This window comes from Macadamia integrifolia, chromosome 9, assembly GCF_013358625.1.
Source record: "Macadamia integrifolia cultivar HAES 741 chromosome 9, SCU_Mint_v3, whole genome shotgun sequence".
NCBI lineage: Eukaryota > Viridiplantae > Streptophyta > Magnoliopsida > Proteales > Proteaceae > Macadamia > Macadamia integrifolia.
The window spans coordinates 37,198,714-37,225,133 of record NC_056565.1 but is presented as its reverse complement, the minus strand read 5'-3'; the positions used below and the strand labels follow the sequence as shown (position 1 = coordinate 37,225,133).

At 40.1% G+C, this 26,420-nt stretch overlaps 2 protein-coding genes across 5 annotated transcripts in view; both read left to right on the top strand.

Moving 5' to 3' along the window:
* Nucleotides 1–17,533, top strand: part of LOC122089107 (protein transport protein Sec24-like At3g07100) — a 36,722-nt gene extending 19,189 nt beyond the window's left edge. For 3 of the 4 annotated variants that reach the window (XM_042658572.1, XM_042658571.1, XM_042658573.1), the window contains 6 exons: nt 52–208; nt 851–978; nt 1,121–1,443; nt 1,526–1,720; nt 13,192–13,432; nt 17,176–17,533. In XM_042658572.1, the coding sequence (XP_042514506.1) occupies nt 52–208; nt 851–978; nt 1,121–1,443; nt 1,526–1,720; nt 13,192–13,425 (1,037 nt within the window). In that variant the 3' untranslated portion in view covers nt 13,426–13,432; nt 17,176–17,533. The other variant, XM_042658574.1, reaches the window with a different exon arrangement.
* A 5,171-nt stretch (nt 17,534–22,704) lies between these two features.
* Nucleotides 22,705–24,543, top strand: LOC122087980 (annexin-like protein RJ4). The gene is made up of 6 exons (XM_042657123.1): nt 22,705–22,818; nt 22,921–23,066; nt 23,158–23,376; nt 23,485–23,697; nt 23,772–23,861; nt 24,161–24,543. The coding sequence occupies exons 1-6, from the start codon at nt 22,746–22,748 to the stop codon at nt 24,365–24,367; spliced, it is 948 nt and encodes a 315-aa protein (XP_042513057.1). The 5' UTR covers nt 22,705–22,745; the 3' UTR covers nt 24,368–24,543.
* Nucleotides 24,544–26,420: the final 1,877 nt, after the last annotated feature.

Genomic DNA, 26,420 nt, shown 5'->3' with positions numbered 1-26,420 from the left:
GATCTGTTGCATACGTTTTGATATTGAATATGAATCTTTCTTGCTTTTCAGGGGTCCGGTTTACAAATTATCATGGACACTTTATGTTAAGATCTACAGATTTATTGGCACTTCCAGCTGTTGACTGTGATAAAGCCTTCGCAGCACAGTTGTCTCTGGAAGAAACATTATTGACTACTCAGACTGTATATTTCCAAGTTGCTTTGCTGTATCCTTCAATTACTGAGTAGATTATTGCAGTTTGCAGCAATTCATGAATTGAATATAAAACTTTATTCCTTTCTGATATCTATATCGTCTTTTGCCTTTTGTGACTATGGATGCTTCTATATGCTGCAGAACTACTTATGTGTTTCTGTTTGTCCTTTATCTGAATGTATTATTTTTCTCAAATATTTAATCTGATCTATTTGCTTTATTTTCTTAAATTAGAAACATATATAATGCCAAAAATTAATTTCTGGAATGGCAACCCATTATTTCTTGCACCAGATTGTACAATTGATTTGTTTGCATCTTGAATATTAGTTCATGCTTGTATCATTTCTTGTGGATGGATGCGGTAGTAGTTGGGAGGAGGAGGGACATTGAGTTTCAGTGGCCATTTGATTACCTGTACACCTCTAGCCAGTTACCATCATGCTTTCTCTTTTCATGTTTCTTTTTCCCCTCTCTCTCCTTCTGTCTCAATTCATGAATTATCATTCTTTAGACTTTCAGCCGTTTCACTCTTTTCGCTTTTTTCACTCTTTTCATTTTGAAGCTTCAGATGCCCTTAATGTGGCCAACATTTGAAAATATATTGTTGCATTTCTTTACTAGTAACTAAAAGTTCCTTAGCGAGGGTAAGATACACATCATCTTCAGGTGAAAGGCGTATTAGAGTCCATACAGCAGCAGCACCTGTGGTATCGGATCTTGGAGAAATGTACCGCCGGGCTGATACTGGTGCCATAGTTTCTTTGCTTACTAGGCTTGGTATGATTAAATTTCCATTTGATTGCTCATTAAAAATGTAAAAAGAATAGGAAAGGAAAAAAAAAAAAAAACAATTTGATAGTTGGTACTTGGCTTTTTTTTCGTTGTGAAATTCATTGGGTTATGAAAACTTGTGCTGCAGCGATTGAGAAAACCCTGACTCATAAGCTGGAAGATGCACGGCACTCTATGCAGTTGAGGATTTTGAAAGCTCTTAGGGAATATCGAAATCTCCATGCTGTGCAGCATCGCTTGGGGGGCAGGATGATATATCCAGAATCACTGAAATTCTTGCCTTTGTATGGATTAGCACTTTGGAAATCCACACCTCTCCGTGGGGGATATGCTGATGCTCAACTTGATGAACGTTGTGCAGCTGGTTTCACTATGATGACTTTGCCTGTTAGAAGGTTACTGAAGCTTCTCTATCCAAGCTTGATTCGGATTGATGAGTATCTTGAAAAGGTAAGGATCCCTTGCATTTGTGTCCTGCTCAAATAATTGATGTATTCGATCTCATAAACTGCTACTCATCTCATGTATGCAGGGATCCACTAAGGCTGATGATTTTAAGAATTTCTCAAAAAATTTACCTTTATCCACAGAGAGTTTGGATCAAAGAGGTCTCTATATTTATGATGATGGTTTTCGCTTCATTATTTGGTTTGGCAGAATGCTTTCATCTGCTATATCTTTCAATTTACTTGGAGTCGACGTGTCTGGTTTTCCTGATCTCTCTAAGGTATGGTCTACTTAACTTTATGGGCTAAATTCTTGATTTCTTATATTTATATATGTATTGCTTTTTTGATAGGGAGATAGCATGATTACCATTAGGTTTTACTTTATTTTTATGGATGAATAAAATAATTCATTACCAAGGAGAGAAGAATATACAAGGGGAGAAGGGGGGAGGGAAGGCTTAAGCCGACAAGGAGAAGCCAACCCAGGGGAAAAAACATCAAAACAGCATGCTAAACCAATACATCAGGTCCAAAGGGGTACATCAAAATGGGGGGAGGGGGGAAGAGAGAAATAACATCCAGATTGGGGGCTGAGATTGACCCGCAAGTTCTAGGAAGCAATGATATGTCTGTTTCTAAGGGAATTTGAGACATGGCGAGCATGAAGGGATTGGATTTTGGACGTAACATCAAAGTAGATGCTTTCCAAATCTTGTCTGAAGACCGAGAATTGGAGGACCATATAAGGATGTTTCATTCCATCAAGAGAAGATTTATGGTTGCACAAAAATCCAGCTTGCCTAGGGTGTTACAGATGGAAGAGCCAGCGAAGGTCATGTCAATCCAGATCCATTCCCTATCAAAAGGGAGAATGGGTCTACTAGCGGGCCAGCATCTAGAGAGGACAGTGTTTCATATAAAAGAAGAGAAGGGGCAGGAAAAGAAGAGGTTAGGATTGAGGAATGTCCTCAGAAGCCTGGGGGCATAGGGAGCAAGAAGGGTTGACGAGGATAAGGCGGTAAATGAGGAAGGATTGGGTAGGGAGCCAGTTGGAGAGGCATCGCCATACAGTAAAGCTATGATGGGGAATATGTTCCTTGAACTAGACAAGGTTTTGCCAAGGAACCACAGGACCGGAGGGTCTAATGAAGGACCAAGCAGAGGCGGAGGAAAAAATCCCATTGGAAGAGGGTGACCAAGTGTATTTATCTTCCCTTCCTCTATGGCCAAGGGGAGCGGAGGGAGGGAGGACCAAAGGTTGTTTAGAGGGGGGGATCGAGGGATAAGGGAGACCGGCCTATGGGAGATAAAATTAGGGAGACAGAAGCAGTAATGGGGAGACTCGAAGAGTAGATAGTCTTGGGAGAGATCAAGTGGGACAAGATGCCCAAAGGATGCTAGGGATCCTTCCAGTGGGAGGTGGTCTGGCCATTGCTGCTAATGAAGGAGATGGCATTGAACAATGGGTCTGTGGCTGAGAATTTTTCTCTAGATCCAAGAAGCTTTAGGAGGGGAAGGGGCCACCCAAAGAGAGTTGTGTTTAAGCTGTTCGGAGTGGATCCAGTCAACCCAGATACTTTTCTGCTTAGACTAATTTTCCATATGAGCTTGAGGATGCCCACAGAGTTAACCTCTTTGATTCTTCTAATCCCCAAGCCCCCTTCAGCCTTGGGTAGGAAAACCTTTTTATCATTTATTTTACATTTAATCGTCTATGATTAAGGTTTATAATGAATATCATGTTACCTCCCTCCTTTTTTCTGAACTTTTGGAGCATCTCAAGCCTCTATTTCTCCAAAAAAGAAAAAAAAAAAAATCTCATTGGCTCATTCCATCCAATATTGCTAAGTGATATAGCCATGAGGGAATGTATATTCTGTTTACTTCACTATGTTAGAAATACACTTTGTATCTTAATCCATTGATATTTTACTCATTCAATTGGAAGTCTTAATCCAAAAAAAAAAAAAAAACTATCGTGCAGTAGTTTGATTGCTTCTTGCTGCTGATTTACAATCTCCCTTTCTTCATTGGTTTATTACCGTCTAAAAATTAGTATGGGAGCGCTTCACGCCTCACGGTGCTTGCACGCCCTGCGTAAACGAAGTTCTGTTTGTTCAAAAACCTCGTACAAGAACCATATGCACTTCCTACATTCACTCCGGAAATTGAAAAGGAAAACAGGGATTGTCACCTCCCGGTTTGATGTAGTCAGCCTCTAGGTGTGCCTGATTGGCAAGGCTGCCGTTCTTTAGTTGAAAATGTACAGATTGTCACTGTGACTTCTGTGGTTTGTCTGTGAGCATAAAGGCTTACGATTCTTATATAGATGAACATGCTTTTCAGAGCATAAAGTCTTAAGTCTCTCTCTCTCTCTCTCTCTCTCTCTCACACACACACACACACACACACTAAAAAAATTTCTTGTAAAAAGTTTGCACAATTTGAAAGAATAAAAGAGAAAGGAATTGTTCACAATCTCCTATGCAACCAAAAAAGCATTGGACTGAAATTTCTTGAGAAAAAAGTTAATGTTGTTCAACTCTTTAACGCTTCAAACTTTTTAAATAAACATTGTTCAACTTTCTGCTCATATTAGTGCCCTTACAGGTTTTTTTTATCTTATTGAAGCCCTATAAGTTAGACCACCTTTTTCAATTTTTGTCTTTATAATTCTGGTCATAAACTTTTAAATGTGAACATATAATTGTTAGAATATTTGTATTAGGGGTACAATAGGAATTGTCTTATGTTAAGTGTCCTTATATGTATTTTCTCTTGGTTCTCTTTCACCTCCCTTAGGGAGGAACTTGTAATTCCCTAAAAAAATATTTGAACCTAATATTGGTGTGATAAGCAAGTTAGCTCATTCACGTTTCTCTCTCATTCCCTCTTCTTCCCTCATTCCTTCTTCTTCCCTCATCTCTAACCCTAGTCTTCCTAACTTGGTATCAGAGCTTGTATAAGGGTTTGAGAGTCGATCAAGCATCCCGGTTCCATTCTTTAAGTCTCTTTTGGAACCGTGGAAGCAAAGGGGTCCATTAGAGGCTATACTATGTAAGGAAAAGTATACAGCAAGACCTAATGGAGTTCTAGAATCCACTTGAAAATAGTTGGAGGGAGCTTGTGATGCAGTACCAAGGGTTTACACAAGGAGAACCAAGACCAAGGTCGACCCAAGTGGCTGACTGGGTCAACCCAGATCTGGTCCAAGTCAGCCCACGATTTGGGCTGCTGATGGGGTTACTAATTAGTCATTTAGTTAGTAATTTAGTTTCTATTTTGAAGTCTTAAATTAGTTTCTAATTTTCAGTCTTAAATTAGTTTCTAATTTTCAGTTATAAGACTTTCTATTTTGTAAGTTTCTATTTTCAGATTTAGTAACTAGTTGAGTTTCTAATTTTTAGTTTCCTATTTCAGTTTTTGGAAACTAAAGTTAGTTTCTATTTCATGTAACCCCTATCACTATTATAAATAAAGCTATGGCTCTTTTAATGAGCCACGATTTTTACAATTAAAAAACAAAGTGAAGCTTCATGCTGCTGCCGCTGGTTTTTCTCCATGGCTAAACCTTTGTGTTTGATCAAGGGTTAGGGTGGTGTGTGATCCGATCGACACTCTGCGGCGAGAAGCCCGGGTGGGTCTTTTCTTTTGGTTCTCTTATTGGATTCTCTCCTCCAGCATTACAGGCAAGTAATCTGAATTTTTCTGCAGAAATTTCTGGGTTGGTTTTCTTTGTTTTCCTTCCTATCGGCCTAGCTGTTTTGGAGAACCAGCCACCCGATTGCTTTGAGATTTTGGTCGATTGTTAGGACCATTAAGAAGGGGACTCGATCCAAGTTTGGTACTGATCAGACCATGGGTTTGTCAGTTTCTGAGTTTTCTTCAGTGCTGGTCGATGGTGATTTCTGCCCAGAAATTATTGCCTGATTTGTGTTATCTGCTACTGTTGGTTGCTGCCTATGTTTTTCTGAGGAAATGGACCTGCTATTCAGTATTCCGATTTGTTTATTTGTCACCTAAACATCTGCTATTGAAGATTCTGAACTTGTTAGGATCGATTGCCTGTTCTCAGAACCTGCTGTCCCAGAATCGAGTTCTGATTTGGTTATCTGGTTCTGCTATGTTTTGATTCTGATCCTACTTATTCAACTACTCTAATTTTATTGCTGGAGCTTCTAATTGTTGATGCAAACTCTGCTTCCTGAAATTCCTGATTGTGGATCTGATAATTCTGGTTTGTTTAAGGACTGTTGACTGATTATTCTGGACTGTTGTTGCTGTCTATTATTGGGTGGTTATTTGGTTGTTCTTTGGTTTATAATATCTTGCAGTTTCGGGACTGGTTTTCAAATCTATTCCTACATTAGCTTGAAGGACTACAAAGACCATTTGAAGTCCGAACTGAGAAGAAGACTGCTTCCTAGGTTTACCGCCAGCTAGTTTTTCTCTTCTTTGTTTCTCTCTCATCCGACATTGGTTGGGAATGAAACCCTGCTGAATAGGGTCGCCCAAGGGTCTTATATGATCCCTCTAAACCTCAGTTGTTGATTTATTGTGATGAAGGAGCACAACTCCATCTACTACTTGTTGCCAGGTACCCTTTTTTCCCTTGTTCTGGGTTGTTTCTGGCCTGCATAGCTGGCAGTGAGGTTGTTGGTTCCATTTGTTAGATGTGCTCTATCCTATGGTGCTTGTATGAGAGTTTTAAATGAAGCTCCACAATTGGAAGTGAGTTTTGTTGATGTTTTATGAAGATTTCATGCCTCTTTAGTTTGCTGGATTTTTTTTTTTTTTTTTTTTGGGTTCTGAGAAGACAATATTTGGGACTTGTGTATCCCTTTGGTTTGGATCTCCATTAGTGTTGTTTGAGGAGTATCCTTACGCTATGTTTGATCTCACGGAACCTCCAGAAGCTACATCGGATGGGTCGAGTAGTACCAACCCAAGTTCGATTGTCTTTGACAACCCTAACACCTAGATTTCTCCTGTGAAGTTGGATAGTACCAACTACTTGGATTGGTCACAGTCTGTGAAGCTGTCCCTGCGGAGTAGAGGGAAGCTAGGATATATTACTGGGGCTATCAAGGCTCCTGCTGCTGCAGACCCGAGGGACTAGAAATGGGAGACTGAAAACTCTACTGTTATGACTTGGCTACTCTTCTCCATGAAACCTGAGATAAGTAGGAGATTTATAAGGAAGGAGACGGCCAAGGATATTTGGGATAGTGTCTCTAGGACCTATGACAGGGTAGGTGACTGTGAAAGTCTACCAGCTTCTTCAGCAGGCACTCTCCATGAAGCATGGGACTAAGTTCATTTCTGACTACTATAACACTGTTATAGGACTCTGGGAGGAGTATGATCATTACCAAGATCTTCATTTGACCAATCCTGATGATGAAGCCAAGGTCTATAGATCTCTTGAAAAAGAGCGTGTTCTGATACTTCTAAGTGTGCTGAATTTAGAATATGAGCAGATTCGGGTACAGATTTTGGGCCGCTCACCCCTACCTACACTTGATGAGGTGTGTAGCTACCTTTTGAGTGAGGAAACCAGGAGAGGTGCCATGGATTCTACACCTTCACTTGAGCGCTCTGCACTTTCCTCCACTTCTCACAGAGAATGAAGTGGAGGCGGCTGAGGTCAAGGGACCTCCCGTGGAGATGACAGGGATAGACGACAGTGTAATCATTATGGGAAACCTGGACATACTCGAGATAAGTGTTGGGTCCTTCATGGCCGTCCTAGTACATGTGGTGGATCTACTGGCACACATGGTGGTCGCAGAGGAGGGGTTATAGCCCATGCTACTATGACAGAGACTGATACTAAAGACTCCTCACAGGCAGATAACAACTCCTTCTGTAGGCATGATATTGCAGTGCTTCGCCGGTTCATATCTCAGCTTGATGGCCCATCTACCTCACATGATACCTCTGCTTCTGCTATGCATGTCACCACTTCACCTTCCACAGCTCCGTCGTGGGTCATTGACTCTAGTGCCACTGACCACATGACTGGTATGTCCCATCACTATGACTCTTACTCCATTTGTTATGGTAAGGATAAGATCCGGGTAGCTGATGGTACCTTCTTCTCTATCTCTGGTAAAAGCAGTATCCCTGTTACCTCTTCCATTTCACTTATTTCTGTCCTTCATGTCCCTAACGTTACCCTGAATCTATTGTCTGTGAGCACTTTGACTAAAACCTTGAATTTTTGTATCATTTCTTTTCCCTCTCATTGCCTTTTTCAGGATTTGGTGACGAAGAGGATTATTGACAGTGGATGTGAGGAGGGCGGCCTATATCGTCTGGGGCTGCAGTTCCCTTTTTTGACTACACCACTGTCCTATGCATGTGGTTGTAGTGATGCTAGTTCTATAGATTCTGTGATGCTTTGGCATCAGCGTTTGGGACATCCCTCTTTTGTTGTTATGAGGAAACAGTTACCTCACTTGTTTATATCTTTTTCTTCTCACGTATTTCATTGTGAACCATGTACTTTTGCTAAACATTGTCGTTCATCTTATCCTTGTCATGGTAATAGATCTGTTGCTCCTTTTCACATTGTGCATATTGATGTTTGGGGACCTTGTCCCATTACCTCCCTCTTTAGCCATCGTTATTTTGTTTCTTTTGTTGATGATTTTTCTCGTTGTACTTGGACCATTCTTATGAAGCATAAGAGTGATGTTTATGATGCCTTCAAAATTTTTTATAAAATGGTCCATACTCAGTTTGACTCCAGAATCTAAATTGTCCAGTCTGATAAAGGGGGGGGGGGAGTACATGTTTGGTGGCTTGCAAGAATTTTTCATTGACAATGGTATTATCCATTAGCTTGCTTGTGTTGATACGCCCCAACAAAATGGGGTAGCTGAGAGGAAAAATCGCCATTTGTTAGAAGTTGGTCGAAGTCTTTTGTTTGGTATGCATGTGCCTAAAACTTTTTGGTCTGAAGCTGTTCTTGCTACAACTTTCCTCATTAATCGCATGCCTACAAAAATTCTTAGGTCTCAAAACCCAATTGCCCTCTTGTCTCCTCAGTCTCCTGCTTTCACACTTCCTCCAAAAGGTGTTTGGTTGTGTTTGTTATGTGTATGTTAACAAATCCTCCCGCACCAAACTTGATCCCAAGGCTTTAAAATGCCTCTTCCTTGGGTATTCTTCCACCACCAAAGGCTACAAGTGTTATGACCCTTCCTCTCGCAGGCGATTTCTCTCCAAAGATATCACCTTTCTTGAGTCTGTCTCTCACTTTGCACCTCATCAGCATCCTCTTCAGGGGGAGAATGGAAATGAAAGTGAAAAGGCTACTGATGCCATTCCATTTCTTACCCCATTCCTCTTATTCCTTTCTCCTTTGATATTGGTAAACACAAAGAGGTGGTTGATGTTGCTACTGTAGAGGAACCTTGTACAGAAAAGGCACCTGTTATTGTGTACGCAAGAAGGACAAAGAAAACTTGCTAAGAATCCTCTTTGGATCCACATCCTGAGCTTCCCATTCCTCAGTTAGGTAACATCTCCTCTCCTCATTTGGAGTTGGATCTCTCTATTGTTGTTCGTTAGGGTAAGAGAGCTTGCACTAATCCTATAGACCAGTTTGTTTTCTGTGATGCTCTTTCCCCTACAGGTGTTACTTTTACAGTTGCTCTTTCCTCTGCTTCCATTCCTAAGACTGTTATTGAGGCTATGTCAGACCCTAAGTGGAAACAAGCCATGTAAGAGGAAATGATGGCTCTTGAGAAGAACTGTTCCTGGAAACTGGTTGACCTTCCCAGGGGAAGAATCCTAGATGGATGCAGATGGGTCCATACAATCAAGTACCGATTAAATGGTGCTATTGAGAGGTACAAGGCAAGATTGGTGGCCAAATGGTACAGTTAAGTGTATGGAATTGACTATCAGGAGACCTTTGCTCCTGTGGCAAAACATAACTCTATAAGAGTCCTTTTATCTGTGGCAGCAAATAGAGATTGGGCATTATATCAGTTGGATGTGAAGAATGCCTTTCTCTATGGAGATTTAGAGGAGGAAGTGTATATGCAGCCCCCTCCTAGCTTCAAGTTTCCGGCAGCCGATGATAAGCTGTGTCTCCTAAAGAAGGCACTTCATAGTTTGAAGTAGTCACCAAAGGCTTGGTTTGAGAGGTTCAGACAGACCATTCTAAAAAATGGATATTCCTAGAGTCAAGCGGACCACACATTATTTATCCGGAGAGGTAATGGCACTATCACAGCATTGATTGTGTATGTTGATGACATTGTGGAAATTGGAGATGACAATGAGGAGATATCTAGATTGAAAACTTATCTAGTCAGACAGTTTGAGATCAAGGACCTAGGACACTTGAAATATTTCTTGGGTATTGAGGTGTCAAAGTCTAAAAAGGGAATCAATGTATGCCAGAGAAAATTTGTTCTAGATCTGTTGAAGGAAACAAGAATGCTGGGTTGTAAACCGGCAAGTTCTCCTATTAAGCAGAATCATAAGCTTGGAGAGGAATGTGGTTCTTCCCTTGTTGATGCAGGGAAATACCAGAGGCTAGTGGGGAAGCTAATTTATTTGTCTTTGACTCGCCCAAACATTTCTTATGCAGTGGGAGTAGTAAGTCAATTTATGCATGCACCCAAGAGTGGGCACTTGGATGCTGTGTACCGTATCCTCAGATACTTGAAGTCCTATCCAGGAGAAGGCCTTTTGTATGCCAGGAACAATCACTTGAGGATAGAAGGATATTCAGATGCTGATTGGGCTGGATCCATTTCTAATAGGAGATCTACATTTGGTTATTGCACATTTGTGGGTGGTAACTTGGTCACATGGAGAAGCAAGAAACAACCGATTGTAGCTAGATCCAGTGCAGAGGCTGGATACAGAGCAATGGCTCATGCTATTTGTGAGCTCACTTGGCTGCGTCGGTTAGTTCTTAAGTTGGGGTATGACACTGAGGGACCTATGAGACTCTACTGTGACAAGAAGGCAGCAATAAGCATTGCTCACAACCCAGTGCAACATGATAGAACAAAGCACATTGAAGTATACCAGCATTTCATCAAAGAGAAGATTGATTCCGGTAATATTTGCACTCTCTTTGTGAGGACAGGTGACCAATTGGCAGACATCTTCACCAAAGGACTCATTCCTCACTAGTTTAGTACCCTCTTATGCAAATTGAGAATGTATGACATTTATTCTCCAGCTTGAGGGGGAGTGTTAGAATATTTGTATTAGGGGTACAATAGGAATTGTCTTATGTTAAGTGTCCTTATATGTATTTTCTCTTGGTTCTCTTTCACCTCCCTTAGGGAGGAACTTGTAATTCCCTAAAACAATATTTGAACCTAATATTGGTGTGATGAGCAAGTTAGCTCATTCACGTTTCTCTCTCATTCCCTCTTCTTCTTCCCTCTTCTTCCCTCCTTCTCCCCTCTTCTTCCCTCATCTCTAACCCTAGTCTTCCTTATTTCTAACTATAATACACCCATCAACTCATTCTGCCATCGCTGTTCATTTTGACCCATTTTGTTGAAAATACAATGTGAATTATACCTGAATGTATTCGGGACTGTATTTTTCCCTACTGAATTAACTAATAACCTGACTATGCAATCCCCATAAATTCAATACAATTTGAAACCTATAGTGATAGTGTTATGAAAAGTAATCTAATGATAGTTTTACCCCTCATATATTCTTGAATTTCTCTCAAGCTGTAAGTGCCAACATACAATGGCAGGGCATGAGGTCCACAAAGTCCTCCTAGGCCATAGCATCTCCAAGAGGGTATGACTGTTTTTGGGATATGACCATCTTCTGTTCATTGAGACCCACTGGAAAAAAAAGCATAAAATGAGACAATGTTCACGAGATCTTCAAATGAACTGCATCTACTGAGGGTTTGCCAATAAAGACCACTGTTCTTTTTTGCTGGCTATGGTTTTTCTGTGAAAATATGCTATTTTCTTATCAAATATACTCTATTCAATCCAAATATTTGCCAATATATGGTACTTGCATTAACCCACAGTCTGGAAACCCTAGCTGATTCTTCCTTTAAACCCGAAATATGTGGCTATTTGTTTAGTTTACCTGCACCAAAACTATTCCCCAGGATTAGATGTCAATGAAGGTACTAAGAAAGTTTGATGCAGGCAGGTATGCAAAAAGGATTAAATAGCCTGCAGGTAGGGGACCCAATTAAGAAATCTAAGGGATATAATTGGGAGAGTTGAGCAGCAGAATAAACAGTAAATCCTTGTTTGCAGGCTTTTAGATTCCTTTTTAAATCTCTGCCTGCATGGAAGCTACAGAACAATTTACCAATCAACTTATTTCTATGAAGGTGAAATTTGATTCGAGAAGCCAAATTCAATGCTATCTGAGCCTTTATGATGACAATCCTAATGAAGATGCTTCCTGAAGTATAGCACCCGACTCTATGATTACTCAAGGGGGAGCTAAGATCAAGTTGCTAAATTCCATGAAAACTTTGTGCAGATGTTGACAGGATACATAGTTTAGAGAGTTTCTTTCAATTGGTATGGCTTGACTAAGATCATAACAATTTACTTTGCTGCCACTAAGATGAGATGTATGGCTGTGATGTGCTGGAAGTGTCATGAAGATGTGAACTGCCAAATAAGTTCTGGCATTTAGATATTGGGCTGAGATCAAACGCATGGACAGTGAGGTTTTCTTCCTACTGACCATGAGGATTGGATACACTTGAGGCTCACCAATTGAGATGAGGGCATATCTGTAGAAGTCAATACAAGTTCTACTACGTCATTTCTGTGCTGGGTTATGGCCCTACACTCGCACGTGCACATGTGGGTTGCTCCTATGACCAAAAAAGCAGTATGTTTGGGTAGTTCCTTGTCCCTGGATTCTGCAAGCAAAAGCCAGACGCCACCATAACATGGATTTTTTTTGGGGTTGGGGGTGGGGGGTGGGGGGTGGGGTTGGGGTCGGGGCCTTGAGGAGAAGGGAAGCACCTTGAGCTTCTCGGGGTTCTGGTGTCCATCAAAGCATATAATCTGAGAATCTGGTGAGAAGCTCCTTGCACTCCCAAGCAATATTCTTGAATTCTGCTTCTCCTAGAAGCAGGAGCTGAGCCAAACACGCCCCACTCCTGCTGATTTTCAATGGGATAAAGAAGTTATGGTTGCTATGTCTTACTCTGTATAATGCTGTTCAAACTGCCTTCTTGGTAGATGCTTATTTGAAGGCAGCTATGAGGCAGGATATTCGCATGATGTGCGATATTGCAGAATGCTGTCTTCCAAATTCCAGTATCACTCTCTTTAAGACTCATTTATCTCTTTATGCGCTTCTACATGAATTCTTTTGTTGTTTCATGCAATTTAATCATGATAAAGTCTAAATGTCACTAGTCTTGATTAACTTTGTATGATTGTCTTATTTTCCTGACTGCGTGGTGGGCATGGCTAATGGGTTGGTCCATTTGATGAAGGACTATGCATCCATCTCACTATATCGAGTTTTAGCCTGTAACAAGCAGGGAAAGCAGCTCAAAGTGATCTGACATTCTTATCATTTTGTGAGATTTCAAAGTAATCCCAGCTTAGGAAATTGTGGCAAGGCTTGCTGGGATTTTCTAGAATTATATAGAGAATAGATGTGATGCTTAAAAGATATTAGTAAAACTCAATAAAGGGCTGACATGGAAGGTCAACTTTCTTTAATGCTGTTTTGCTCTTTTGTTTTTGAAATTCAGGTTATCCTTTGTGAGAGAGACAATGATATGTCAAGAAAGCTGATGGGGTTACTAAAGAGATTTAGGGAAAGTGACCCTTCCTATTACCAGTTACCCCAACTTGTAAGACAAGCTGAACAACCAAGAGAGAGTATGTTGCTGCTTGCAAACCTTGTGGAGGATCAAAATGGTGGAACTAGTGGCTATGTTGACTATATAATGCTAATACACCGGCAGGCCCAGCAAAGTGCTTAATATGCAGGTAATAATGTATTTAAATTTTTAGTTTGCCATTTTTGGGTTTCTATCTAGTTCCCTTGCAATGTACAACATTGAATAAAATTGATAAGAGTCCAAATGAGAAAAACAAATAAATAAAGAACTCCCAGGAATAGGTTTTCCATTTTAAGTCAACTCAACACCTTCTCTTTTGAGTATCGATATTCCATTACAAAACAAAACACTGGCTTTCCTTGGTCTCATGTGCTGAATATATTGGTTTCTATGCTCATATGTAATATTATTTTTCATTCAGAAATCAGAATGTGTCTCCTTGTTATATCTATTGTTACTGGCGTGCTGCCCATCTGTGTAATTATTTAAGATGGATCTAACAAAGTGACAAGTCAAATACAAAAACAACAACACAGCCTTATAAATGGGGTTAGCTATATGGATCATTGCCCTCCAATCAGCTCTATTCAACGTCATATTTGATTCTAGGCCTAGCTCTTTTAGATCCTTCTATTTGAATCAAATCGCTCCCCCATATTGGAGCATCCAAAGGCCTCCGTTGAACATGGCCATGCCACTTCTAACGACTTTCTTGTAGCATATCATGTATCAAATATACTCCTAATCCAGCTTTAATATGATCATTCCTTACTTTATCCTTCATAGTTTTACCATTCATCCATCTCAACATCCTCATCTCCTCTACATTGAGTTTTTCTACGATTCTACATGTTGCTTCTTAACTATCCAACATTCTACACCATATACTCCGTCTTCGTTCTACTTATCTTAAAACCTTTTGTAATGTAGAAGTAGAATACAAAAGAAACTACTCCCAATATGTTATAGCCCCAAACCCATATCAGATATAACTCTTGGATTAGCTTGACAAAGTACAGCAGTAGAATCAGAAAAATTAGCAGAACAGACCCTGGGGAATGCTTAAACAGAGAATAACCCAATAATAAGAATCAGCAAACAAGAACCAAAACCCCAGGAGAGAGAAGCCTGCGGCTAGGGCTTTTATGGGTTACCTGAGGCTGGAGCTAGGCAGTTCAGATTGGCCCCAAACTGGGGTCGATTGTAGGCCCTAGTAAAGGTAAAATAACCTCCAAAGATGAAGGGTTTCTGCCGGCTGAAGTAATAGTTACACACCTTCTTGATTTCAGACCTAGGTGAGGGAATTCCTCGAGAACAGCAGCTGGCCTACTTGATTGGCTTCCAAATCAAGACCGAGTGGTCTTCTAGAAGCCTAGAACAGACCCTTTAATGGGCTGGATGAACAGACCTCCGAATGAGAATGTGAGAAGGGTCGATTGGGACTCGTTGGCTGGTCTTCCTTGCTGATTGATCATGGCTTTAGCAGAGTTTCAGATCTGGAAAATTCTCTGGTCGATGGTCACAGCAACAATGAATAATAACAGTGAATAAAGTAGGGAAAAGAAAATGGAACCAAGAGAATTGTGGGTGGGGGTGGCTATCTCGGCCCGGGCATCTCACCCATAGCTATCTTGGCTGTTTAGAGGCAATTGACTACAATCTTTATTTATTCAAATCTGAGAATGGATGTGGATCTAGATCATTTTGATTCCAAGGTTGATATCCATAACTTAAACTTGTCATCAAGGATTAAAGTATCGGTATCGGTCGCCGTATCGGTCGGCCAAAATTAAGATACGTATCGGAGAGTATCGTATCGTATCGGAGATACACTAAGATACGCTAAAGATACACACATAAATGGATAGAAAACATTTTTTTAAACACTTTTGCATAAAGAATTTGTTAAAAAAAACTATTGATAACATGTATTATGCATAAACACTAAATTGAGGGTATCGTACTAAGAATTCAAGGTCTGTAGTTGTCCCATAAATGTAAAATCCTTGTTCCCAACCTTGATTTCCACTTTAGTTAGAGAGAAATATGGCTAACAGCAACTTTGGAACAAAAACCCTTCAAAAAATCGTGTGTTTTCTGAAAAATTACCCATCTTGGCCATTATATGACCGATACTCACCGATACGTATCGATACTCACCGATACGTATCGATACGTATCGATACTCCCCGATACGTATCGATATATATCGATACTCACCGATACGTGCCAATATATACCGATACGTACCGATCGATACATACCGATACTCACCGATACGTACCAATACATACCGAAACGTATATTTTACCTCAATTTTATAATTTTCATAGTCGTATCGAGGTATATCGTAGCGTATCGATGTGTATTGGTGGTGTATTGATGCATATCGGTATGTATTGTAGGATATATGTCGATACGAAAGGATTTTAAAAATTTCATGTATCGTATCGATGTGTATCGTATCGGTTGGCTAAATTTAAGATACGTATCGGAGGGTATCGTATCGGTATCGGAGATACTTAAAACCATGCTTGTCATTAATCTTTGCTTTTGTCTCATCCACCTCAACAATATCTTCGGCAAAAAGAATACACCAAGGAACCTCATCATGAATGTGTCTTGTTAATTCATCCATGATAAATGGAAATAGATAGGGGGGCTTAAATCTGATCCTTGATGTAAACCAATTGTAATAGGGAATTCCCTGCCTTGAACTGGGTTTGAGACTGGCAGTAAATGCTTTTTTTTTTTTGGTTTGGGGGGCTCATGGGGACACTCATTCGTACATACATACATATAAGGTGGTGAGTAAAAAACGAGGGAGGAATTACCAAAGAAACATATGGCTTAATGCTAGATGGTTCAATCATCTGGGCCATCTCTGATGGTTGATGGATTAGTGTGGGGAAACAAGAAAGCAAGAAAATCCGTTGCCTTCATTGGTAAGCAGGAGTTGTCCGCTCTCTTATCAAGCAGGGCTGTCTTGGTGTTCGCTGCATAGGGTGATGGTTTGTGATGGTTTGGGTAAAAGAATTAGGTTCACAATGGACTAAAGAATCTAGACTTTGGGTTAATAGATCACATTTTTTTGTGGCTTCTGTGGTCTTGCTATTCCCCAAGAATTTGTGTTATGTTAGATAACAGTTTCTTTGAGCTTCCCTGTTTTGAGTCTTGTACTTCAGTACTAGTTTCAATGCATGAAGCTAAAATTAGAGAGAGAGAGAGAGAGAGAGAGAGAGATTAGCGTAAATCATCCAGTGGAAACTTTCATGCCTTACTCTTTATTTACTATTTATGGCCAAATATGCTCCACTTCTGCTGGCAACTGGCAAAAATACATACAATGCAATGCTTCTAAATTTTTCTGTCTGTTCTCGGCATTTTGTGCTTCTTGCCATTCCACTGTGGTCAGAATAGGGTGCCACTCCTTGGCCTGGTGGTAAAAGTGTCCAGCTGTTAATAGCATAGAGCTGGTATCATATCACTCCTCAAGTCGTGGAAATAATCCATGTACCAAATAAAAAAAAAAAAACACACCTCAATGGTCAGTATCAAAATTATTATATCAAGAGGCAGTTTGAGTTATCAAATGAAATACTGTTGGCTCATATATATCATTTCTTAACTTGGTCGATCTTTCCCATATACAGACCTTCTGTCTTTATCCCTACACCTGGGTTGAAAACTAGTCTTTGGATGTTTCTTGTCAAATTTGGCTCTTGCAGCACTTGGTGAAACTCACATTGTATCTGGCTGATTTGGTTGGGCATCTAAGAGGCTACAAGTAAAAGATTGTGTTGAAAAGTTACAGCATATGAAACTGTTGTTGCTGTTGCTGCTTTTTCTCCCCCTCTTCTCCCTTCACATGGCTCATTGTGGTCCTTGTAGGTTGTGTTTCATTGGCTTCCTATAATTTGGGGCCTGCATCCTATTATATGGCCTCCGATGATTCTGACATCCAGCTGAAGTTGAAGGCGATCTTTCAGTGGCATCAGAATAGACTAATCTAAGCTTATGGTTCCACCGCCGAGTTTTGAGGGATGGATGATTGGATGAAGAGAGCATTCACATTCAGTGTGCAGAAAATCAAACTATTTTGTTGGTGCTGTCATTAAAAAAAACAGATTTGTTGGTGTTATTTGTGGAAGTAATAATTATTAGAAGTACAGTTTATTACATCATCGTATTGTGCCAGTATCTAGAGAAGGGGGGAAAGAAAAATAATAAGAATGGTCGTTGTCTTGCATTTTTTATCCTGTTTCATTTTTAAGATCTGCATGAAAATATAGTGCAGTGTCAATGCAGCACGCCATGGTTTTAGGTATCAGGATCAGATCAGCCGTGGCTAAACCAATACCTGACCATCAATCCAGCTTGATATGGTTGATCCATACTGGTATTGGTCGCTGACTGATGCTGGTACCATGCACTTACACCCTGGACGGCAGACCTAGCTGTTTTGATGTGGCAATCTGACTTTTGAGTATATATGGAATGGTTTAAATTGATCACCACATGGATTCCTATGTTGAAATCCAATAATGTGCTTTCCATGTATGGCATGCATCATCTTGGTATTCTTGGATTTATGAATGCTTTAATTTGCAATTCAAACCAATTTTGTAATGGTTAGACATGTGATGTAAGGGACTCTGGACATTTATAATCATAAACAAAATACCATGATCCTGTAAAACCCCAACATACCTGTTCCTTCACCCCTAACTATTTAATTCATGCTATAGGCAATGATATTGGTCTTGGTCAATGCCAATATTGATAAGACCATTTTACCCTCAAATTTAAATTAAAATAAAATCAATTTTTGGATCATTGTTCCGTCAATAGATACCCACACCACCTATCACTATTGGTATTGGTGCTGATACGAGATCGATACTTAATACCATGCCCCTATACCCCTCCCACACCCCCCACTTCCCCCCAAGAAAAAAAAAAGTGTGAAAGCTAGATTTGGTCCAAGACTATAGCATAGGCTTACTTGCCATTACTAGTTGTACTAACTGACACCTTCTATACAGCTAGTGTGTTGTATGATTTGGTACAATAGATTATATTTGTCACATGGGAAGGAGATGCCTTCAAAATGGAGAGAACTATTATAAAATGAATTGGCAATTTTAACCATTGGATGAAGAGGATATGATTAACCACGTGTGAAATTTCGTTCTCCAATTTTTTCCTTTTTTTCATGAACCAAGTTCAATTTAGGGAAAAAATGCTAACTGGTTGCATTCCTCTATGCCCTCTCATAGGGTGCCATCAAATGATATCAAGATCCTCTCCAACTCAGAGTTCGTGCAAAATCTCTCTTTTGACTTGGGAAATTTTTTGTGGCCTTTAACCTAGCGCCAATCTTTTTGAATGTATATAAATCCATGAATGGGGTAATCTGTAGGCTCTTACCACAGGCCAAGCAGGTTGATCGTTTTGTTTCCATCGCCGAACAAACTATGGCAATCAGTTGAACTACCGCTGCTGATTTTGTATATAACCGTAGAATCTAATATTTTGGGTATTTTCTTCTTTTGATAAAAAAAAAAAAAAAAAAAAAAAAAAGAAAAAAGAAAAAAGAAAAAGAAAAGATCCTCTCCAACTGTTTGGGAGTCTGGTGAGGCATCTGATGGTTGGGAGAACCCAGACATGTACCCCAACACATGGAAACGCACCTGTAGGTCCTTCCAGCCGTCGGATACCTCATTGGGTGCCCAACTGGGTGGAGATGATATTTTCCTCAAATGATACCCTTGCGCTTGCCCTTAGGTGGATACCCATGTGTCTTCCCCCATTGGTCTGGTTGTTGCCATGGAGGCCATGCAACCAGGTAGCATTCTTCATCACTTCAATTAAATACCTATCTAAATGTGAGAACGTGTTTTCTGTCCAAGAATGCGATCCTGCGCTAGATATGGGTGCAAAATGACCACCGTATCCTCTTGATTGATGCCTGAACATATGTTCTCATTGGTTGGGGTGTTGGTGCAGAAGCCACGCTCCCTGACAGAAAACATTTTCCACTAAATGGCAGACTTGGGAATACCCAATGAAAAGGGTTACGCTTCTACTAATAGTCTTAACTTGAGACCAACCCTAAAGCTTGGTCTGGTTTGGCAGTAGCCTTTCATACTCGTCTCCGTCAAATCATATCCCATTGCTCCATGAATGGCTAGGAACTTGGGACGCTCTGTTCTGATCAGATAAGAAGTTTGCTCGTGAATCACTTCCTAGAGCATCTTTCCTTTCCTGGTATCTATGGCATGCAAGGAATGATTGGTTTTCAATGTCAAGATATGGACTCCACAAGAAGTGATAACGGTGGCAGAGAAGGCATATGTTGAATTCACCACAGCTAATACAAATGATCATCAATAAAATGTAGCAGCGGGCGGGTTACATCAAAGTTAATTGTGATGTGGCGCTTCCCCGAGGGACTTCGAAAGGTGGTTTGGGCTTTATTTTCAGAGATCAGTTTGGAGGGTTGATTAAGGCCATCTCGGTTCCTCACTGTCTAAGTTCAATAATTCAAGGAGAGGCACTGGCCATCAGATCTGCTTTATCTCATGCTTTGGCTTTAGGATATCTACATCTTCAAGTAGAATTGGATAGCAAGGAGATTGTTAATTTACTTCAAGACTACAATCAAGTACGTCCACTGGAGGCGGCGGCCAAGGTCACTGACATTAGGTAGCAGTGTGCTTTATTTGCTTCCATTTCTTTTACTTGTGTTCCAGGGGCTCTGAATAGTGTTGCAGATGCCCTAACACGGAAGACCCTGTCTATCATGTGTTTGACAGATTGGCCATAATCCATTCCTTGGCTTGTCAAACTTTGTGAGTCTGAAGTTAATGGTTGTACACATGTTTGTCACCATAAGTACATTTATTCTTTACCCAAAAAAAAAACCTTGAGACCAACCCACTTAGAGCAAAAGTCCCAGATATGCCCATGACCTATCTAGTTCTTGGGGTTTGGTCCATATCAGATTGGACTATGGTTTGTTGAATCAGGTTAATTTACAAAGATAAGTGTGACTGTTAATAAAAGGAAAAAAGAATTCTCTGAGCAGTCAGGGTAGGGTACATTAGAACCTCTCTATTTCTAGTTGCTTCGAAATTGAATTAGGCTGCGTTTGGTAATGTTCCATTGGAACGTTTCTAGAGTTTTTTCGTTCTATTAGAATGAAAAAACGGAATAAAGCGTTTGGTGCATCATAGATGAGTTTTCCTTTTTTTGGAACAAAAAGTGAAAAAAGAACAGTAGAAACTGGAATTGACGGAACGACAAACAACTGTTCTGTCTTCCCAGTTTCGTTCCAAATAATAATAAAAAAAAAAAAAGAACTATTTGGGAGATATTAGAGAAATCATTCCCGATAAACTTGTCTTCCGCCCTAGCTCTTCATTTTTCACAATTTTGCGCATAGAGAGGAGAGGAGACCTGTGTTTTGAAACAGTTCCAAAAACAGATTCACCAAACACCCTTTCTTCATTTAAAAACGGCGTTTTGACACAAACTGAAATTTTTGTTTTTGAAACGAAACGTCTTTTCTGGAACATAAACATTACCAAACGCAACCTTACTAAAACCGTTGAACTATTATTTTTTTTGGGTAATAAGTTAAACTACTATTAATTAACAATTGGCTAACCAACCCTATTGAAGTGGTCTGAATCAAACATAAAAAGCCTTCACCAGTACTATTTCCTTCAGCTACCCAAACCAGAACCTTCTTGTCTTGGCTTACTTAAGAGAGAGAAAACAGAGAAACTACAATTAAACTTGAATTAGGTGTGAAAAGCACTACCAGTCCAACCACTAAACCTAATCTCTGAGAGTTATACACCTTGGTTGTTAGGACCACCTTAGGTTAATATGCTATTTCCCAAAAAAAATAAAAGAAAAATAAATCAAAATAAAAATAAAAAATAAAAAAGACCTTTTGAAACCAAGCCCAAATCTTTAGAAGGCCAGGTCGGCCCTTTTTCAGGTTGGAATTTCCACCTTCGAAGATTGGGAGTGGAGGACAATTTAGGCCACGATCAGTAGTAGCACTCTAACAGAGTTTTTGTTTCTACTATTTTTTTTTTTTTGAAGAATGTTTTCTATCTTAGAGTGTAGGGTTATGCCTAGACATAGAGGTGGGCGAAACGACCTTTTTGTCCCCATGAAAGGTGGAAATGCTAACCTAATTGATACTTGTAGGTGTGTTCTCATTGGCCCCTGTGCTGATGTAGCACCTATACTCCCGAATAAAAAACATTTTCTCTTTATTTTTACTTCAAAAAAGTAAAAAGCATGAGAAGTATGTTTGGTAGTAATGGTCAAATAACCTTGGAGTAAAAATGGACGAGCATTTTGAAAAAAAAAAAAAAATTCCACTTGCAAAGCAATCGACTTCATAATGGCCAACATCCTTGCCCCCCACTCAAAGAGACGGAATCGATTTATGTCATGCCATGGCTCTTTATTTATCACCCCCCCCCTTCACGGGCTGTCAAAAGGTGGCCCACACTCGATAGGTCTAGCCCCAGATTGGCCCGATTAATTACAAAATATATCAGACTCAAGTATCAACGGATTAGTAATTGGACATTCCTGATGCAAGTTAGAGGCCCAATGGTTGCCAATAGTTATCGATTGAATATTATAATCAATCAATAACCATCAACTTATAGTCCGATAAAACCATTTTAGCTCAATTATAGCACATTTATGACCTATTTAAGGATTTCTTGATAGCCCAATGAGTCAAATAGCACATCTAAAGCCTGACCGATAACCTTGAGCCGCGAATAAAAACGTGTCCATTGTCCATTCTATAGCCTACAAGACCCAATTACTTATGCGGATAGAAACAGTGCGAGACCTTAATTTGGTGAAGACCCATTGGGCCGATTGAAAACCGACAGGACTCGATTGGTTGACATCTCTCTCTCTCTCTCCCCCTCTCTCCATCTCCCTCTTCCTTTCCCTGTTGTCGATTACCAAACATGTTCTTTTCTCACAGAAACACTGATGAAGTGGAATTGTTGCCAAACAGGGCGTTTGCAGCTTAAAGCCAAGGTGAGCCTCAGGAGCGCATACAACCCCTACAACCCCCACTCCCCCTCCCCCTCCCCCTCCCCGCCCCGTGGCCACCTTTTTTTTTGTTCTCAGATGGAGACCCTCTTTAGTAAGACAATAACCATGAAGAGCAGTGAGCCAAACACTCCCCCAACTATGAATCAACAAAACGGCAAAGCATTTATATAATTTAAACTCCTCAAATAACTGCCCAAGCTTGGAACAGAATATTTTTTAATGCCTTGATTACCATTAAGATTTTACGTTTCAAGAAGCAAGAGAGACCAATACAAAGACCCTTACTAAAGTCATTAAACATTACTGTACCAGAGGAACAACACAGGGGAGAGTCTAAGAGCAGGAAGAACACAACAATGGCTACTCTCATAGCTCCTGACAACCCTTCTCCAGTTGAAGATGCTGAAGCCCTCAGAAAAGCTTGCCAAGGTTTTCTGTTTTTATTTGTTCTCTTTCTTGATTCCTGAACTTCCTATATGGGTTCTTTTTTCTTCTTCTATTATTCTTGAATGCTTTTGCTGGGATTTTTAGGATGGGGAACAGATGAGAAAGCCATAATCTCAGTACTTGGGCACAGAAATGCAGTTCAAAGGAAGCTAATAAGGCAAGCTTATGAACAGATATATGGAGAGGATCTCATCAAAAGCCTTGAGTCTGAACTTTCTGGGGACTTTGAGGTTTCACAAAATTACATTTTTTTTTTTTTTGGTATACATCTTTTTTATCCAAAGGAACTTTACAACTGTAACTTAATTTTTATGAACACAGAAAGCTGTCTACCGTTGGATACTTGATCCAACTGAAAGGGATGCAGTCCTAGTTAATGTGGCATTGAGGCATTCCATACCTGACTACCGAGTGATTGCTGAAATTGCAAGTGTTAGGTCTCCTGAAGAGCTTTTGGGAGTGAAAAGGGCATACCATTTGCGATATAAGCGATCTCTGGAAGAAGATGTCGCCGCCCACACCAATGGTGATTGTCGCAAGGCAATACAGCTAGTGAACTAGAAACTGTGGATGATTTGGTTTCAGGGTTTTTTTAGTTCTTTATGTAATTGTCACCAAGGCTTTTCTATGTTATGTTTTGTGGTGCAGCTTCTGGTTGCCTTGTTGGGAACATTTAGGTATGATGGTGATGAGACTAATGCCAATTTAGCTCGGTCAGAGGCCGGTATCCTTCATGATGTGATCCAGGGGAAGATCTTTAACCATGAAGAGGTTATTAGAATCCTGGGCACAAGGAGCAAGGCACAGCTCAATGCAACTTTCAACTTCTACAGGGATGAACATGGCAATTCCATCACCAAGGTATGTGTAGCAAACTAAGAAAATTTGATTGATTAGTTCTATCTAATGTTATTGTATTTGACCCTGTTTTTTAGAGCTTATTGGGGGATCCTGCTGATGAGTTCTTAGCAGCATTGCGAACGGCAATCCGATGCATCTATGATCCTCATAAATACTTTGAAAAGGTGAAAATCCATTAAACAAACAAAGAAGAACAATTTACATATATATGATATGGGAAAAGGTTGGGTATGCCGCCGATATCAAGTATGCTAGCACCCATTGTGTCTGTCTCTCTCTCTTCCCTTTTTCTGAAATGACCCTTATATCCTTCCTGAAAGATACTCCATCATGTGATCCTATTGGTGCTATCTGCAAGCATACTTGATATCGGCGGCATACATATCCCTCTCTTGATATGATATTAAAAGGGTTTTTCCATTTCTAGTTTGGAGTTCTTATTGGATTCTGGTTTGTGTTTCAGGTGTTGCGCAATGCAATAAGCAAGCCAGGAACAGATGAAGATGGACTCACTCGTGTGATTGTTACGCGTGCAGAGAAGGATTTGAAGGACATCAAGGAGATGTATAACCATAGAAACAATATGACTCTTGAGCATGCCATAGCAAAGGAAACTTCTGGGGATTACAAGGATTTCCTCCTCACTTTGGTGGGGACTGAAGGGCATTAGCTTTGTTCTTCCAAATGGATAAAAGAAGATTTTCTATTTGCATAAAGTAGAGCTTCAGTTTGTGTTTGGTAAGGAGGGTATCAGTCATAGTTTAGTTTGATTAGGAGTTCAGAATCCTTTTTTGCATATGGTTTGTATTGAAATTGGGTCTGTGAGTCATTCTCTATTTTCTTCTAGTTCTCTAGTTTGTGTGGTGTTGGGGCATAGATTCATGTTTAGGCTTCTAAGCATTATTGATGGTTTCTTCCTTAAAATTACCTATCCTAAGTCAGGATATTAATGAAGATGCACACTGAGTAACTCAAATTGGAAATAACGTACAATGTAAAATCCATATTCTTACAACAACAAACTAAGCCTTATCCCAACTTAATGGAGTTGGCTACATGGATCCAACATAACGAAGTAGGAAAAACTGAGGTCTAAATATAAAAAAAGGGGAGGGGGGGGGGGAAGAAGAGATGGATAAATGAGAGGAGAGAGATGAGATGAGAAATGAAAATGAAAACTGAAGAAAAAAACAAATGAAAGAGGAAAAGTAAGAGGAAAGAGGCACAACCCAGCAAGTTAGGAGAATCTTCGATAAATGGGATCGACAACATGGATCCCTGCTCTCCAATAAGTTCTATCTGAGTTCATACTTAGTTCAAGATCTAGGAGCTATCACTTTCAATGACATACAAGTTATCTTGGTTTCGCCGAGAGCCTGCTCACAATTGGAATCGAATTTTGTCTAGGGCTCTCTCTGTGGAGGTTTGGAACCTTGAATTACAACATTAGTTTTACTCAACTTCTTGGGAGGTATGTCAAAGATAGCGTAATGTCTCCCAATGGATATAACATTCACGGTTGATTGAGGGTCTATTTGTACTCTTGCTTGGGAGCACGATTTCCCCTACATAGCCAATGATGTAAATCAGGTGATTGTTTTTCATCTACCCAAGAAGCCGATCCTCATCCTTAAAGGATATATTTGCCAAACAAACTCAACCCCCTTCCTTTTCCCTTCACCACCTTCCCTGCTTATGCTTTCCCAACCCCTGCTTCATCAAACAGTAAAGTAGAAGAGGCCTTTTCTTACCATCTAGCTGTTGGTACTTCGCATCTTCACGGAGAAGTCAATTTCACTGGGTCCATCAAAGACAGTGGGGCAGTCCTTACACCATTTGTGCAGGTTGCTACTTATGCGACAAGGAATTTCGCTACCATAGGACAGTTAGAGTTACTCCCGTTGTTTACCAATAAATAAATTTCTTCCACATCAAATCAGCCCAAATTCCCTCCTCCTTTAGAAGTGTCCAACCCATTTTGCATCTGAAGCTCTGTTGTATATCTGCCATCCTTCTTAGGCTCGGAACAGCCTCCGTTATTGGTTTGCACACCCTTTCTCAACTGATCCAATGATGTTTATCACCATATTTCCCTTCTTCCTAGAAGAAGATCCAAACTATGCATGTCTCACAACTTCTCCTATGGCCATTTTAGGCTTGCCCCTAGCTCCTTTAACTCCATCAATTGGAATCATATCACTCCTCTTTACTTGAGTGTCCCTAGGCCTCGTAAAATCCATGTTGTTATAAGAAAGAAACAAGTTCAAAATGGCACGTCAAACTTATGGTTAGCTTCTAAATTTTTTTCTTGTTATGAACTCAAAGAGGGATTGCAGATTAGCTACTTTAGCTACTATGGATTTGTCAAAAGTTTTGATCACAAGATAAACTAAGTTATTAACTAAGTTATGAGGTAATAATTGGATTTTTAATTTCCAAGTAGATTTTTGTACTAGGGAGCTTACATAAGATACCCTCACCTTCCCTAGCAATGGAAGGAAATTAACCAAGGCTTGCATAGGATAACTAACACTAGAATGGTTCCTTGGGTAAGAACTCAATCTAAAACAGATTTCTCACCATTTCTCAAAGCTTTATCTCATTATGGACATATCGAAAGCCCATAGGCTACTAGGTGGTCGGTTGCCCAAGGATGCTGCTCGAGGTGAGGTGAGGTGAGGTGAGTTGAGGTGGGGTGTGTGTGTGGGGGGGGGGGGGGGGGG

Bases quoted from the DNA above. Each gene is read 5' to 3' on its own strand.
- LOC122087980 (XM_042657123.1), top strand. From the start codon at position 22,746: ATGGCTACTCTCATAGCTCCTGACAACCCTTCTCCAGTTGAAGATGCT. The intron at 23,067-23,157 runs GTTTCACAAAAT...TTATGAACACAG, and splicing joins AACTTTCTGGGGACTTTGAG to AAAGCTGTCTACCGTTGGAT. The intron at 23,377-23,484 runs GCAATACAGCTA...TTTGTGGTGCAG, and splicing joins CCAATGGTGATTGTCGCAAG to CTTCTGGTTGCCTTGTTGGG.